The 15987-nt window shown below is 44.4% G+C and overlaps 2 protein-coding genes across 5 annotated transcripts in view; one reads left to right on the top strand and one right to left on the bottom strand.

The window, feature by feature from the left end:
• The first annotated feature begins 5192 nt into the window (after window positions 1–5192).
• On the top strand, window positions 5193–7409 carry LOC114597884 (glucose-dependent insulinotropic receptor-like). Its single transcript, XM_028731297.2, has one exon. It carries the CDS (start codon window positions 5675–5677, stop codon window positions 6707–6709), a length of 1035 nt encoding a protein of 344 aa, XP_028587130.2. The 5' UTR covers window positions 5193–5674; the 3' UTR covers window positions 6710–7409.
• A 493-nt stretch (window positions 7410–7902) lies between these two features.
• The window catches only part of ERICH6 (glutamate rich 6), a 36545-nt gene continuing 28460 nt past the window's right edge, over window positions 7903–15987 (bottom strand). For all 4 annotated transcript variants that reach the window (XM_028731294.2, XM_028731295.2, XM_028731290.2 and 1 more), the window contains 3 exons: window positions 12282–12440; window positions 10040–10271; window positions 7903–8169 (listed from right to left, as the gene is read on the bottom strand). In XM_028731294.2, coding sequence (XP_028587127.2) covers window positions 7909–8169; window positions 10040–10271; window positions 12282–12440 — 652 coding nt within the window. In that variant the 3' untranslated portion in view covers window positions 7903–7908. The remainder of the gene's footprint in view (window positions 8170–10039; window positions 10272–12281; window positions 12441–15987) is intronic.

Below are 15987 nucleotides of genomic sequence, written 5' to 3'. Positions count from 1 at the left end.
CAGCTTGAGTTGTAAATTACAGACCATCAAATGTTACTGACAAATCTGCTGATCAGCTCCTGAGCCTTTTGAATAACCAGTGAAATGCACCCCAACTCTCAGCATTCGGTATATTCCTCCCCTCACCCTGAATGCATCTTGTGAAGGAAGGATTTTCTTTTCCCTTGAATAATGTACCTCCATGTGAACAAACAGTTTTAGTATCAAGCAAGCAGAGTGCACCTGTGTTTGTGGTTGCTCAGGTGTGTTGCTGGGTTGTTAATTTCCATAAACTGTAGCCGTACAGAACATCAACACTATTTTTGAACCTTCCTGCTTTGAGAGTGCAGGGTTTTAAAACTAGCTTCATGGCATTGCAACAGGGCTGTGTGAAAAGCACAATGTGCAGCATCTCTTGCCACTTAGGAAGTTTGTGTCTTGTAGCTTCTGGCCATGCAGTGAGCCCGCTGTTGCCCCACTTGGAAATCTGGGGCAAAACAGAGATGAGGACTTATTGATGTACTAGTCAATGAGGTAGTTACTCTGAGAATGAACCAGAATTTTAATCAACTTGGAATTTAACACTCATGTAGGGGAAGAGCCAGATTTAGGTTTGATGAGGCCCTAAGCTACTGAAGGTAATGGGGCCCTTTCTATGTCCAGCTGTCCTTTGTCAACAGCAAATTGTCGCTGTGTTTTGTGTTAAATATATGCTATATGGTAATTTATGGACCTAATGGGTATTTAAAGCCATTTGCACATAACAAAATAGGTAAATTATCAAAGTAATTGCTGAACTTACCTTAAATTTTGGAAATATTATTGTTGTTTAGTCGTGTCCGACTCTTCGTGACCTCATGGACCAGAACACGACAGGCACTCCTGTCCTCCACTGCCTCCTGCAGTTTGGTCAAACTCATGCTGGTAGCTTCGAGAACACTGTCCAACCATCTCGTCCTCTGTCGTCCCCTTCTCCTTGTGCCCTCCATCTTTCCCAACATCAGGGTCTTTTCCAGGGAGTCTTCTCTTCTCATGAGGTGGCCAAAGTATTGGAGCCTCAGCTTCAGGATCTGTCCTTCCAGTGAGCACTCAGGGCTAATTTCCTTGAGAATGGATAGGTTTGATCTTCTTGCAGTCCATGGGACTCTCAAGAGTCTCCTCCAGCACCATAATTCAAAAGCATCAATTCTTTGGCGATCAGCCTTCTTTATGGTCCAGCTCTCACTTCCATACATCACCATTTGGAAATGTACATCCAGGTTTTTTTCCCTTTAAATTTTTTTGGGGCCCCCAAGAGAGTCCTAAGCTATAGCTTATACGTAAATCTGGCACTGAGTAGGGGGTGTTCAAGAGAAGACTTCTAAAACCAGGGACCGGGTTGCATTTGAGGCAGAGACTGACTGGTGGTTGTGGTCCTTTAGCCTCGCCTTCATACTTTTATTTTGCTACATGCAGCTGGGTTCCTCCCAGGCTGCCTCCTGCCCACATTCATGTGAAGCCTTCCACTTCCAGGCATTAACCTGCCACAAAGTTAATAGCTGCTGGTTCCTACCCTTCTTAACAGGTTTGGTATGATGTCTTGGAGGAAATTAGCCCTGAGTGCTCACTGGAAGGACAGATCCTGAAGCTGAGGCTCCAGTACTTTGGCCACCTCATGAGAAGAGAAGACTCCCTGGAAAAGACCCTGATGTTGGGAAAGATGGAGGGCACAAGGAGAAGGGGACAACAGAGGACGAGATGGTTGGACAGTGTTCTCGAAGCTACAAACATGAGTCTGACCAAACTGCGGGAGGCAGTGGAGGACAGAAGTGCCTGGCGTGCTCTGGTTCATGGGGTCACGAAGAGTCGGACACGACTAAACGACTAAACAACATGTCTTGGAAGCAGTGTTTGTATTCAAGTAAACAAAAGGGAAACCTTCCTTTGTTATGGATACAAATCCTGTGATTGCCTCCGTTCTTCACATTCTAGCACCAGCATAATTTATGCTTGTTCCCGTAATTTATACTAGATCATTCCAAAGCCCTTTTACTTGTAGCATTCATTTTTTTAATAACAGAGTTACTTTTAATTTCAGTTATTTAGGGCAGAGGGTAGGGTGGGGGACCTGTGCCAGAAGACCAAGTTGGGCCTGCGAGACTGTTTACCTGAAACAATGCCCACCTCTCCCACACCTGATGTCATGTGATGTCAGGGATGGGGCAAAGAGTCATGATTCCATAAAGATCTGGTTGCCCTTAGAGAATGCACTTGTGCGGCCAATCCCTGCAAAAGGTATGGTTGAAGTCACTGCCCATCAGCTCATAGGGCATGACTTCAAATCTGCTGATCAGCATTGGTTCAAAACACCACACAGAGTTCTTTGCAAGCCTGGTGACATCACTGTGACATCAGGCAATTTTCTGGTGGGTAACCTTGCCCACCAAATTCAGCCCACAAGGGGTAGGAGTTAAAAGAATAGCCTGATGGCCAAATCAGGTTCTCTACTTCTGATCTGCAACATGGATGGCTAACGAGAGACCTTCCAAATATTGTCCATCGTCTCTGACCACTGGCCAAGCTGGCTTAGGACTAATTGGAATTGTAGTTCAATACTTGAAAGGCCACAAGTTAGCCACCCTGACTCACAGTATTTTTAAAACAACAAAATGAGAGTTTAAACAAGAAATAATGTTCTGTATACTGTCAGTCTACGTATATGTGTGGGTGTTTGACGTCCTGTGGCCCTCCAGTTATTGCTGGATTACACGTCCCTGACAATTAGCTGTGCTAGCTGGCACTGATAAAGTTGAACTAAAAATAAGTCTGGAAGGCTGAAGACTTCCTACCCTTGCAATATGGGAAACATCACTTCTTTAATCCTTCATAACTGGTCTTCAGTAAGCCAAAAGTACCCGACTCTCACAAATCTTGACTGAGAACACCATAGGGTTTGGCCCTGGAAAAAGTAAAGTCCCACTGAAATCACACACAATTTTATTGAGCACCCAAAGCCATATACTTGTTTTTCCTCAATATTCTTTTGGGCTTCCAATCAAAGGGATTAAATAATACTTTGGTGCTCAAATTATAAAATGCATTGTTTCCCACTTCATAGGACCTTAAATTCTGTTGCCTTGCTTTTCCTGTTTTCAAGGTGCTGCAGTTTTGAAACCATACAAAAATACTTCAGGTAATGCCTTTGAAAAGAGATTATTTCTGTCTTTCTCCCCACCCCTTTTTCTTTTTTCCAGTCGAAACTTCTTGGGAGGACACTATCAATAGGCAGTACATCATCAATTCTGCAGGATGGTCCTATGAGCTTTACCCTGTTGGGTCCCTATTTCTCATAGCTGTAACTAGCCAGTGTTTTACAGACCTAGGATTAGAAGCTTGCAGGCCCTAAAAGCTTGGCAGATGTTCTGTGTGAATTGCTTAGGAACAGCCACAAGGTACAATCTCTCCAAAGCAGTGTTTGCGGAGCTATTACTGAAACTCTTCTGGTGGCCATTAACAAGTAGTCGCTAGTGATGCCTATCTTGGAATGGTTGACAATAAAACTGGAAACTGCAGTAAATGTGAACTTAATGAAAATACTGTTTGGACAGAGGATAAATTGACAACATATTAGAGTCCTGAGTTGAACCAGTTCCTTGCAGTTGTCTAAATATAGCACAGTTGGGTATACCTTTGTCCGTACACTATAAAATTCTCTTTCCTCTCAAACCTTAACAGAGCACAGTTCTATTTGTTGCAACTATTTATGGACTGCTTATTCTTTCCAGCACCCAATTTTCCATAATTTATCTGTTCTTGTCCCTCTCTGTTTGGGGCCCTGCTCTGGTTACTCTCAGAAATATAAGCAACAGACCTTAGTTTCTATAACTGCCAGGAAGCTGGGTTTGGCTTTGGGGGATGATGGAGGAGATTTACTAATTTGTTCTGCCCCTTCTTGTACCACCCCTCCTCTTACTCATTGTCCTCTACTGTCACTTTTATATTGCAATGTCATTGCAAAACATTGATTTCTGGAGGATGGGAATCTGCGAGCGTTCTGTGTAGAACAGATGCTGTTGAACTGTCAGTCAACCTTGACGATGTTGTCTGGGGCTGAGAGGAGTTACATACCAAAACGCCTCAAAGACACCACATTGTTTTTTACCCCTGTCCTAAAGCACAACTCTCAAACGCATACCCTTGAACTTAGAAAGAAAATGCAAGATTCCTTGGCAACCTAAAACATGCAAGTGTTAGGAACCCTTACACAGAGTCAGAATACAGTGGTACCTCAGGTTATATACGCTTCAGGTTACAGACTCCGCTAACCCAGAAACAGTGCTTCAGGTTAAGAACTTTGCTTCAGGTTGAGAACAGAAATCATGCTCCAGCGGTGCGGCAGCAACAGGAGGCCCCATTAGCTAAAGTGGTGCTTCAGGTTAACAGTTTCAGGTTAAGTACGGACCTCCAGAATGAATTAAGTACTTAACCTGAGGTGGTGTTGTTTAGTCGTTTAATCGTGTCCGACTCTTCGTGACCCCATGGACCAGAGCATGCCAGGCACTTCTGTCTTCCACTGAAGTACCACTGTATTAATGAGGTATCACTGTATTAGTCCAGCTAGTTCAGCATTTTTTCTACACTGACTGGCAACAGTTTTCAAGGAGAGGGCTCTCTTAGCCATACAGTACATGGAGTTGCCAGGGATTGAATTTAGAACTTGTTGCAGGCAGTGCAGGTGATATACCTCCAAGCCTTCCCTGCTCTGAAAGACAGCTAGAGGATGCGGAACAATTGATTTTTAAAAAGAGTTTAGTCAAGTTAACAGTGTGATCCTATTCTTGTCTTATTAGAGATTTGAGTTCAATGGGACTTAATAATCCAAGTAAGGAATTACACCAAGACTGCATTCCTAAATAAAATGTAGGGAGTACTAAGCCCCCATTTTACTTTTGGATTAACAAAGCCAACCAGTATTGGAAAGCGTGGATTCTGGTGAGCTTTTACCAGTTCACATCCTAGCCTTGTATTTACATCCAATATCCACTAAACTGGAAACAATGACCTTTTTCTGGCCGTAGTAACTGAAGTATGTTTTCTACCCGAGATCAAATAATTTGACTCCATTGACATTAATAGCATAAACACGCAGGAATATTTTCCTGCATGCATATGGAGCATGCTTTTAAAACTGCACGAGCTCCTTTTAGCTGCCTAATGGTGGTGGTGGTGGGGGACTCACAATGTTTCTCCACTCTGTTTGTCAAACGCCTTCCTTATCTTTCTGCGTCAAAGACACTTTCAGGAACTGATTGAACAAGGCTGCACTGCCCGCCCCAGGTGTTTTCCCCCTCCTCCTCAAGCCAATGAGTTCACTGTGCCCGAAGCCTTCATGCATCTTCAGACACACCTCTGCCAGGTGAAAAAGGAAAACCTATATTCACACAGGGAAAAGAACTCGGAAGCTACAGTGATGCTGGCAATCTCTCTCAATGGCAAACATTTCCCAGCGGTTTGAAAAGAACCATCTGACCGGAAGAGCCGAGCCAATGGAGTCTAGACACTGGATCATCACTTCTTGCTGCTGTTACTTCTACCAGTTTCTCAATGGTAGTATGTTTCCTCCTAGCCTGATGTCGCCTCTTGTGGATTGATTGTAAGTTGCGTATGCAACGCATATGTTAAACCCAGTAGTTTCCACTGCTGCTTCCCAAAGAAGATGCCGGATACCTTGTGTACAGTGCTACATGCCTTCTTAAGCGTCTTCATCCCATCATCTAACCTCTTGGTGATCATAGTCATCTGTCAGCTGAGAAAGAAGAAACCAAGCAGAAACTATGTCTTCATCCTTAACTTGGCAGCTGCTGATCTGCTGGTTGGTGTGATGTGCATTGGGGAAGCTTTGGATGATGCGACAGATGCACTATTTGACCGAAATCTGTATATTTGTCTCTTGCGGATCTGCATGAGCATCACTCCTTGCATTGGGTCCATTCTCACCTTGCTTTTGGTTTCTCTGGACAGGTACTTGGCAGTGAAGCTGCCTCTTCATTACCCTACACTGATGAGCAAGAAACCTATAGTCTTCTCTCTTGTTGTCCTGTGGACGGTTTCCTTCTTGGTGGGACACATGCCGCTTATTTTCTCACAACTTCAACAGAGTGAACTCTCGGGTAGCTGTGGGGTCCTGGCAGCAGCCAAGAGTGACTACCTGTACATAATCTGCTTTGGCATCTATATCCCTGCCTTGCTGACCTTGGTCTGTTTACATATCTCGGTGGGGAGGATTGCTTATCTTCATCAGAAGCAGATCCAGCGTGTCTGCTTGCACCCAGATACCCCTACTGCTCCTCTCCGCCATTTCAAAGCTCTGAGGACAGTCCTCATTGTGATTATCTGTTTTGTCCTCTTCTGGAGCCCTTATTATGTAGCTGCCATTGTGAAAGCTACTTGTACCTCCTGCATCCTGAGCTCACAGCTGAAGGATTTGTTATACATTTTAGGAGAAGCCAATTCTCTGATAAATCCTTTTATCTATTCGCTATATAGCAAGGATATAAGAACCCAGTTGGTCAAAATGTTGAAGTGTAAGGGAAAGGGACAAATAAAACCCCACAGGTCTAACAGGTTGGCAGTGACCCATTTCAACATCATAAACCAAAGTGACTTACCCTGCGGAGGAAATTCATCTGGGGATCAACCCCCTAAATCTCCTCCCTTCAACAGTTTCAGAGGAGTACTCACCATTTCTTGATTCAAGGCGGAAGAGAGGAAACCCACCATAAAGCAGATTGAAAGCTTATTGTGCACTGATCATCAGTAAAAAAAGGTAATGCAGAAAAAGTCCAAATGCGCAACCAAGTTTTCTGAACTAAGGTTTGGGCTTCCTGTTCTATCTATTCCACTACTGGGCAGTTAACCATAATTTGGTGACGCAGAGATCAACAGTGAGCTAAGAAAACAGTGCTGCATATATTTCCCCTCTTAGTGTTCTTTTTAGTAAGTGCCTTTTGGGAATAAGTGTGCAAATAATTTTACCCTAACGCAGAATTTTGTACGTGGTGTTATCCAGTCTACCTTCCCTTTGTAAGATATATGTTCCTTTTTGCCTAGTTATCTGGTTCCACATGTGGCGAGATAAACAAGCTAGAAGGGGAAATGTGTTGGGTCTAGTTTAAGTACCAATTTCTATGCAGTTAATTTAATCAAAGCATCAATAAACAAACTTAAATATAAACCCAAATCTATCTCCAGCCTTTATGTTCTTCTCCCACCCTTATTGCTGTATTACATTGTTATTTATTAAATTGTTAAACTTAACCGCCCCGCCCCCCCTGTTCTTGGGAGGACGTCCCATATAGCTGTTGCTTCCACTGAGTTGCTGCCTGTTTTCTAACAAGACGGAGAACAGAAATTAGTGGCCATGCAGGGCTATTCAGGGAAACTTTGACAGGCATGGCACATAAGCACATTGGTTTCTACTATTGTTAGACTCTTCAATTGCTTGTGAAAGGCCACAGTACAAAGTCATATATGATAGGAATCGACTCATGCTGCAGATCAGATGTGAGGATGTTTTGGCTCCTTTGTGAGTTGTAAACCTCACAAAGATCCAAGCCATGCTGCCAGGACCATTACAGCCGCATCTGTGACACAATGGATGAGTCCACCTGTCTAAGCTCAATTCCTCAATTAGAGTCTGGACTCTATAACAGCACCATAACAGCACCTAAATCATTTAGGCAGGAATTTAACTTCCTGCCTAAAGTAGGCTCAGTGTCCCCCTTTTCTGCTGTATAATATAAGAAGGTACTGCGTGTTATGTGACCAGCATAAATGGAACTGTTATTAAATGAATCCTGAGATCTGATTTCCGATACCGCTAGAATTCAACATAACGGTAAATATTCCTTTGAACAACGAAACAAGTATCTTCATATAACATAATCATGATCAGGCTGGTGAATTTAATGTTTCCATGATTAAGGTGTCCAGAGCAGAACTTATTTCACATTCCTTACAAAGGTTCATTAACTTCAAAGCCTTAGTGAAAAGAAACGAAGGCAGCTGGAGCTTAGCCCACCAGTCGTTGTTAGGAAAATCTAAACACCCTTGCAGTTTAGCAAAGATGCGGAGAATCTTTATCCGGCAGGCAAACAGGAAGAGGTCATCTTCAGACACAAACTTTGGCCACGGGTGATGCTCAGCGAGCGGCTTTTAAGGAAGCAAAAAAGCAAGGAGTTAATGTAGTTCCCAAGTCACATGGCAGTTCTCGCTTGCAGAAAGTCAAAAAGGTCGCACAGGGAAGGAAACCTAACAGTGAGTATTGTTTTAAATCAAGGGAAATTAAATCAGTGTTACTGTGAGACTGACCAACGTTGCAGTCTTATTTCTCTCTGAGTGTGAAGAGAGGCAAGGACCAGATTCCCTCTTCTTACGTGGAATTTACTGATGGTCAGACCTTGTTGATGTTAAAGGTAAAGGGACCCCTGACCAGTAGGTCCAGTCGTGACCGACTCTGGGGTTGCGGCGCTCATCTCACTTTATCGGCCGAGGGAGCGGCGTACAGCTTCCGGGTCATGTGGCCAGAGCAGCACACGGAAACGCTGCTTACCTTTCCGCTGGAGCGGTACCTATTTATCTACTTGCACTTTGACGTGCTTTTGAACTGCTAGGTTGGCAGGAGCAGGGACCGAGCAACGGGAGCTCACCCCGTCACGGGGATTCAAATCGGCAAGTCCTAGGCTCTGTGTTTTAACCCACAGTGCCACCCACGTCCCTTGATGTTGGCAAGGCAAAAAAGAGGGTGGTTTGGAGAACTTCCCCATTCCCTGGCATGCCCTCAGACCAGGGGTTAACTACGCCAGCCCTGAAGTTGGCATTGTTGGTTCACTTTAATTTCCCTCTCATGCTTCCCAGTGGGAGGGGAAATAATGTAAAAAAAAACAAAAAACCAGCCAAAAACAAATTGGAAAAGGAATGCGGAGTTCAAAGTGCACTAATTCCTACCCTCTTGAGAACACGGAATTAAGTGGATGAGCCACCTTCCGTTTTCCCTTCCCAAAGCCTTTTTTTAAAAAAGTTGCTTTCAAAAAACAAAACACCAACCCTATTTTTATTCAACCTCATTAAAACTGCAGAAATAGCAAAAGGCATAAAACCAACTCAGATCAGATGAGTATTTCAGAAACCTTCCTCTTTGCATGCACATGGGCACCACATTTGCTGAAACCTCAAGAAGGGCAGGATTCTCTGACATTTGCTAATATGTCCAATATTATTCCTACTCATAGTAGATCCATTGAAATTAATGGGAATGGCTTACTTAGGTCCATTAATTTCATTGGATCTACTCTGAATAGAATTTAGATGGATCCATCCCAATGTCCTTTTATTCTCTTAAAACTGCTATTTCCTGCACTCCCTGTTAAAAAAAAAAAGCATGCTGTTCCTGCTCTCATTTTCAAATTTGCTGAAATTTAATGTATGGAACTATATTGCTAAGCAATGTGCACTTGAGAGAAGTTCAAGAACAGTTATGGTTCTGATAATCTGCATGGATCAGATTACATAAGCAATTTTTAAACTTCATGGCTCAAGAGTGTTCTACCTACTAGATTTTTAATTTTAAAGTTTTATATAATATTCTTCCTTGGCCTGTTCTCAGTCTGCTTTTTTTTAACTTATCCTATAAGCCACAACATCTGAGTCTCAGCCTGAATTCTTGGTTATACAAATTCATCTCTGTCAATGCTTTCATAAATATTTTTGAAATTATAAATTGTTTCCCTCTTTTTGCTCACTAGAGTGGGGAGGAACCCCAACTTCCATCTGACATTTTGGTTTATTTGGTCATGTGATGCTGAACTATAGGCATTGTCTTGTACAAACCAGATAAACTATGTGTCAGTCTTTGGCCGATTTAACTTCGTTTTTCAAGTAGCTCTGTAAGTTAGAAGCAAACTGCTCCATTCCCTTTTTCGAAAACGTTTTCTATATTTACCCCCCAAACAATCCCCCCCTCTCTTGTTAAGAACATGTAAACTCATCCACTCTCCCCCATATTAACTCTGAAATAAAGTACCTTTACTTTTGCTCCTATGTTGATTTTGGCCTGTTTGCCCCTTGCAAGGAAAGAAATGGCTACTCTGTCTTGCTCAACTATCCTGACACCAACGTTCTGGTTCAAGGATAGAAAGACTGGCTTAAACGGTGCTCTCGAGACGCACTTCTGCAAATTGTTGGGCCAGATCCACGTTTTCACTTTGTTGCCAGCTTCGTCCGAATAATGTCCTCCTCGAATCGTAACATTTATCCTAAATGTGGAAAATAACAACTTGAGAGGACCTCCGAACAGGAAGGAGGGGAAACCTGGATGTACAGCCCAAGCCCTTGTCTGAAAATATCTTCACATCCAGATACAGTGGTACCTCAGGTTAAGAACTTAATTCGTTCTGGAGGTCCGTTCTTAACCTGAAACTGTTCTTAACCTGAGGTACCACTTTAGCTAATGAGGCCTCCTGCTGTGCGATTTCTGTTCTCATCCTGAAGCAAAGTTCTTAACCTGAGGTACTATTTCTGGGTTAAAGGTACCCCTGCCCGTACGGGCCAGTCTTGACAGACTCTAGGGTTGTGCGCCCATCTCACTCAAGAGGCCGGGGGCCAGCGCTGTCCGGAGACACTTCCGGGTCACGTGGCCAGCGTGACAAGCTGCATCTGGCGAGCCAGCGCAGCACACGGAACGCCGTTTACCTTCCCGCTAGTAAGCGGTCCCTATTTATCTACTTGCACCCGGGGGTGCTTTCGAACTGCTAGGTTGGCAGGCGCTGGGACCGAGCAACGGGAGCGCACCCCGCTGCGGGGATTCGAACCACCAACCTTTCGATCGGCAAGCCCTAGGCGCTGAGGCTTTTACCCACAGCGCCACCCGCGTGGGTTAGTGGAGTCTGTAACCTGAAGTGTCTGTAACCTGAGGTACCACTGTACTGCCAAATCAAATAGGGGGGAAATGACGAAGGTACAAGGGCAAGCTCCAAGTTCGGATCAACAAAAACTGAATACTGGCTTGCCTCCACACCAGGGTCACTTGCCTCATCAAAGATCAGCCTGCCTGCTAACAGAGTTACCCCATCCAACTCTTAGGATCATCGTCTCCATTGCTAGATAAATAGGATAATGTTTAACTAATTATTCCATTAAAAACCTTTTCATTGGCTAACAAGCTGCCCCTAATTAATTTGACACAGACACTATCCCAGAAGAGTTGTTCCTTCTCTTTTGACATAAGAGGGAGTACCTTTTCTAATATAGTTGCTGTGGCATAGGCATTCATCAATGCGAAAACAAGGAACATGTCTTCTTTTTTAAAAAAAGGTTGAAGAAAAAGAAGAGTTTGGATTTGATATCCCGTTTTATCACTACCCGAAGGAGTCTCAAAGTGGCTAACACTCTCCTTTCCCTTCCTCCCCCACAACAAACACTCTGTGAGGTGAGTGGGGCTGAGAGAATTCAAAGAAGTGTGACTGGCCCAAGGTCACCCAGCAGCTGCATGTGGAGGAGCGGGGAAGCGAACTTGGTTCACCAGATTACAAGTATACCGCTCTTAACCACTACACCACACTGGCACTGGTTGATTTTACTTACTGGAAAATGCAAAAGTATTTAATGAGCTGACCGATTGATTAAAACCCATACAATTTCTCGCCTAGCACTTCTTTCATCAGGAGGCAGTACCACAAATTTGGCTTCTGGGGTTTTTAATACTCAGCAAGTTCAGAGGATGCCGTTTCTCCTAGCGCAGTGTTGTTGCGATGGGACAAATCTCATGTGCTGAACATCTTCCTGTCAGGCTGTTCTTGCACCCAGCTTACTTCTCTGTCCCTGACTGGCATTCAGCCATGATCCCTTGCTCAGACGCTAACCTCTTCCTTTTGCTGCTAATTCTGCCAGCCTGCCTCTGCTGAAAGGAAGCCACGGCACAGCAGCTAAAACGCCATTCTGTCTTATAACTTCCCTTTCGCACAGCAGGGCTGAAACACGTGATTATTCTGGGAACAAACGTGAACCTTTCGAAATGGCTCTCAAATTTCCAATACTTGTGGTTTTCTCGGTGGGAAATCCATTTTAAAAGTTCAGTTGGAATTTTTACGTTCACCAGTAACCTCCAGTATTCTTTATCTGCCATTTGGTTAACAAAGGGCACTGCATGTTTTTGAATTAGAAAACGGGGTCCTGACCACCCTTCAAATTACAAGTACAAAACACTGGTATACATTTTACAACCTAAACGTAAAACAACAAGACCAAACTGATTGAACTGAACGTACCACACATTTCCATTGGAATGATAGCAAGTCCCATTGCCACAGGAATCGAACACTGCTTGGATTTCTGCATTCTCAGGCTTGTCGTCTTGTACTATGGCAACGTAGCCTGTGCCCTCATTCCTTCGTACAATGATAATCGCCAGATTTCCAGAGGGATAGCTGTATGTAGATAAGGTTCCAATGGGCCCATGAACATGCTTAGGAACGTTGTTGCGTTATCAAGGTGTGTGCATGGCTTCAACTGATGAGTTCTCTGTGTGCATGTGTGTTCTTGGATACCACTTCTGAACAATTCAGTCCTACTTTCTGCTATGTTTTTGTACCCATATCACAACAAACACCAGAAACACTATGTGTACTTCTGTAACCCAATAAAATATTCAATAAAAACAAGCAAACAAACCCAAACAAACACTGTTACTACCCCTTCCAGGGTTGTGTGATAGCAAAACAGAGTGGCTAAGATTGCAGCAAAAACCCACCACCTTCAACAGATAAAGTGAAATAGTAGCTCCTAGGAAAATCCTTCAACTGGTCCAAAATTTGGCTGCCAGGCTTGGAGTTGGAACATGCTACTTTTTATCTAGTTCCATCTTCACCTTTATCTAGTAGCATGGTCACCCATTTCCCCCCAGACTCGGTTATGAGCCATTAATAGCCTTTAAAGCCTTTGCAGTGCAACACTATACACACCTACTGAGAAGTTATATTCCACTGAATTCGGTGTGGCTTACTCCTAGTGCAGAGTTCTCCAACTTTTTTTCTCTGGGCAACACTTTCAGAATAAAAATTAGCTCGCTGCTTTTCTAACTGATAAGAAATACATTGCATAACAAATAGAAACGACTCTTTGTGGTACCTGATTTATAACACAGAACACAACTTTATAATATGATCATGGGACGTCCAGAAAGTATAAAAGGATGCAGCTACATAAGAACATGGGTTGTTCCCCAAATATAATTATAAGCAAGCCTTTTACATTAAGTAGGTATACAAACTCAATGAGAAGTGTGAGCTTGCTTCTTAGGCCTAATCTGAGACAGACAAACTCTCATCTCATCAACACAAAGTCTTTCTCTTTTCTGATCTTTCATATTAGTTGAAAATCCTTGTTGAAAATAGATTCTGGAGAACTGTAGAAGACTAACCAGTGCTCTTGAATATCTATCCATATTCTGCAAATAAAAACATCATTTTGATACTATCCTATACTGCACTGAAATATTTAAATGTTTCTTTGTTTGTCCTTGAATCTTCCTGCCACACCAGTGCCAGGGGCGCACCACACCCTTTAAGAACCACTGCCCTTGATGGCTTTAGGATTGCATAGTTAATAGCTTACTAATAACCTGTACTAGCCTTTTCCAAGTCCCAGCATGTTGACACTTGGGACCCCTCCAGACTGGTGATTTTCCGCAGGTGCATTCTGCAACGCATCACTGATACAGCAATAGCGGTGGATTTATACTGGAACATGCCCATATTCTGTTTTATTAGTTTTGTAATATTTCTCCAACATTATTGCATTACTGCCATCAGCAGGGGCGTTACTCTCGCACTACAGCCCAAGCAAAGCGGGACAAAAACCCCGTAACATTTGTGGTATAAAAAGTTACAGGATTTCAGGGGGAAATTATGGGACATGCACTGATTGGAAACAAAGCAGTGTAGCAGCCCTGACGTTTGCAGGCACAAAGATCACTTCCTTATAGCTTTGTAAAGCACTAATTCCTTGGTCCAACATTCACAATATTACTAAGGAGGACGAGAATCTGCTCCTCACGTATAAGCATAGATAGAAATAGGAAAAAACCATCCTCTTTACCACAATATTGACTGTGACCATGACAGGGTGATTAAAAGGTGAGGTAAAGTTACATGCATAGTTGAATTTGAGTTGAGTTCTTAACCTTTTCCCAATGAAATTGATGGGACTTAAAATGTGCTTAGCTTTGGCTGAATTATAAATAATAATAATAATAAATAATAATAAATTTTATTTATATCCCGCCCTCCCCAGCCGAAGCTGGGCTCAGGGCGGCTAACAACAATCAAATAACCAAATAGTTGAATAATCACACCTTCTAAAATATTTCATTATAAAAATTAATTAAAATCAAATTGATGGCAACCAAAATACTGTGCAGGTTGCCAGAGGAGGGAGTCAGGCTGCGCCCTGACCAAAGGCCTGGTGGAACAACTCTGTCTTGCAGGCCCTGCGGAAAGATGTCAGGTCCCGCAGGGCCCTAGTCTCTTGTGACAGAGCATTCCACCAGATTGGAGCTGCAGCCGAGAAGGCCCTGGCTCTAGTTGAGGCCAGCCTAACCTCTCTGAGGCCTGGGACCTTGAGGATGTTTTTATTTACAGACCGTAGGTTTCTCTGTGGGGCATACCGGGAGAGGCGGTCCCGTAGGTACGAGGGTCCTAGGCCGTATAGGGCTTTAAAGGTTAAAACCAGCACCTTAAACTTGATCCTATACTCCACCGGGAGCCAGTGCAGGTGGTATAGCACCGGGTGAATGTGATCTCGCAGCGAGGACCCTGTAAGGAGTCTCGCTGCGGCATTCTGTACCCGCTGGAGTTTCTGGGTCAGTCTCAAGGGCAGCCCCACGTAGAGCGAGTTACAATAATCCAGTCTGGAGGTGACCGTCGCATGGATCACAGTGGCTAGGTCAGGGCGAGAGAGATAAGGGGCCAACTGCTTAGCTTGGCGGAGATGAAAAAATGCCGCCTTTGTTATAGCTGTAATCTGCGCCTCCATAGAGAGGGAGGTATCGAAGATTACACCCAGACTCTTAACGGACGGTGCTGGCACCAATTGCACCCCCGCAAGAGATGGGAGTTGCCCCCTTGATCCCATATCGTCCCGCCCCAGCCAGAGGACCTCTGTCTTCGCAGGATTTAACTTCAACCGGCTCCCACGTAACCATCCAGCCACAGCTTCCAGACATCTGGTCAGTGTGTCTGGGGCCGAGTCAGGATGGCCATCCATCAACAGATAGAGTTGGGTGTCATCAGCATACTGATGGCAACCCAGCCCAAAACTCCGGACAAGCTGGGCGAGGGGGCGCATAAAGATGTTAAAAAGCATCGGGGAGAGAATCGCACCCTGAGGCACTCCACACACCAAGGAGTGGCGCGATGACAATTCCCCCCCAAGCGCCACCCTCTGTCCCCGACCAGAGAGAAACGAGCGCAGCCATTGAAGGACTGTGCCCTGGATCCCCACGTCGGCAAGGCGGTGGTCCAGGAGTTCATGATCGACCATGTCAAAGGCTGCTGACAGATCTAGAAGAATCAGCAGCCCCGACCCACCTCGATCCAGCTGCCTGCGGAGATCATCTGTTAGGGCGACCAGAGCCGTCTCGGTCCCATGACCAGCGCGGAAGCCGGACTGGAATGGATCCAGAGCAGATGTTTCATCCAGAAACCTACCAAGCTGTTCAGCAACCGCTCTCTCAATCACCTTACCCAGGAATGGAAGATTCGAGACCGGGCGGTAATTGGATAGATCTAAGGGATCTAATGATGTTTTCTTTAAGAGCGGGCGCACCACCGCCTCCTTCAGTTCCCCTGGGAATGTCCCGGTGCCAAGGGACAGATTGATGATATCCCCCAGGGGGGCCCGCACCTCGTCTGGACACGCTCTAATCAGCCAGGACGGGCACGGGTCGAGAGGACAAGTGGTGGGCTTTCCAGCTCG

This window comes from Podarcis muralis, chromosome 6 (genome assembly GCF_964188315.1).
Source record: "Podarcis muralis chromosome 6, rPodMur119.hap1.1, whole genome shotgun sequence".
NCBI classification, from domain to species: Eukaryota; Metazoa; Chordata; class Lepidosauria; order Squamata; family Lacertidae; genus Podarcis; species Podarcis muralis.
The sequence above is the reverse complement of the archived record's forward strand: the minus strand, read 5'-3'. Positions and strand labels throughout refer to the sequence as shown.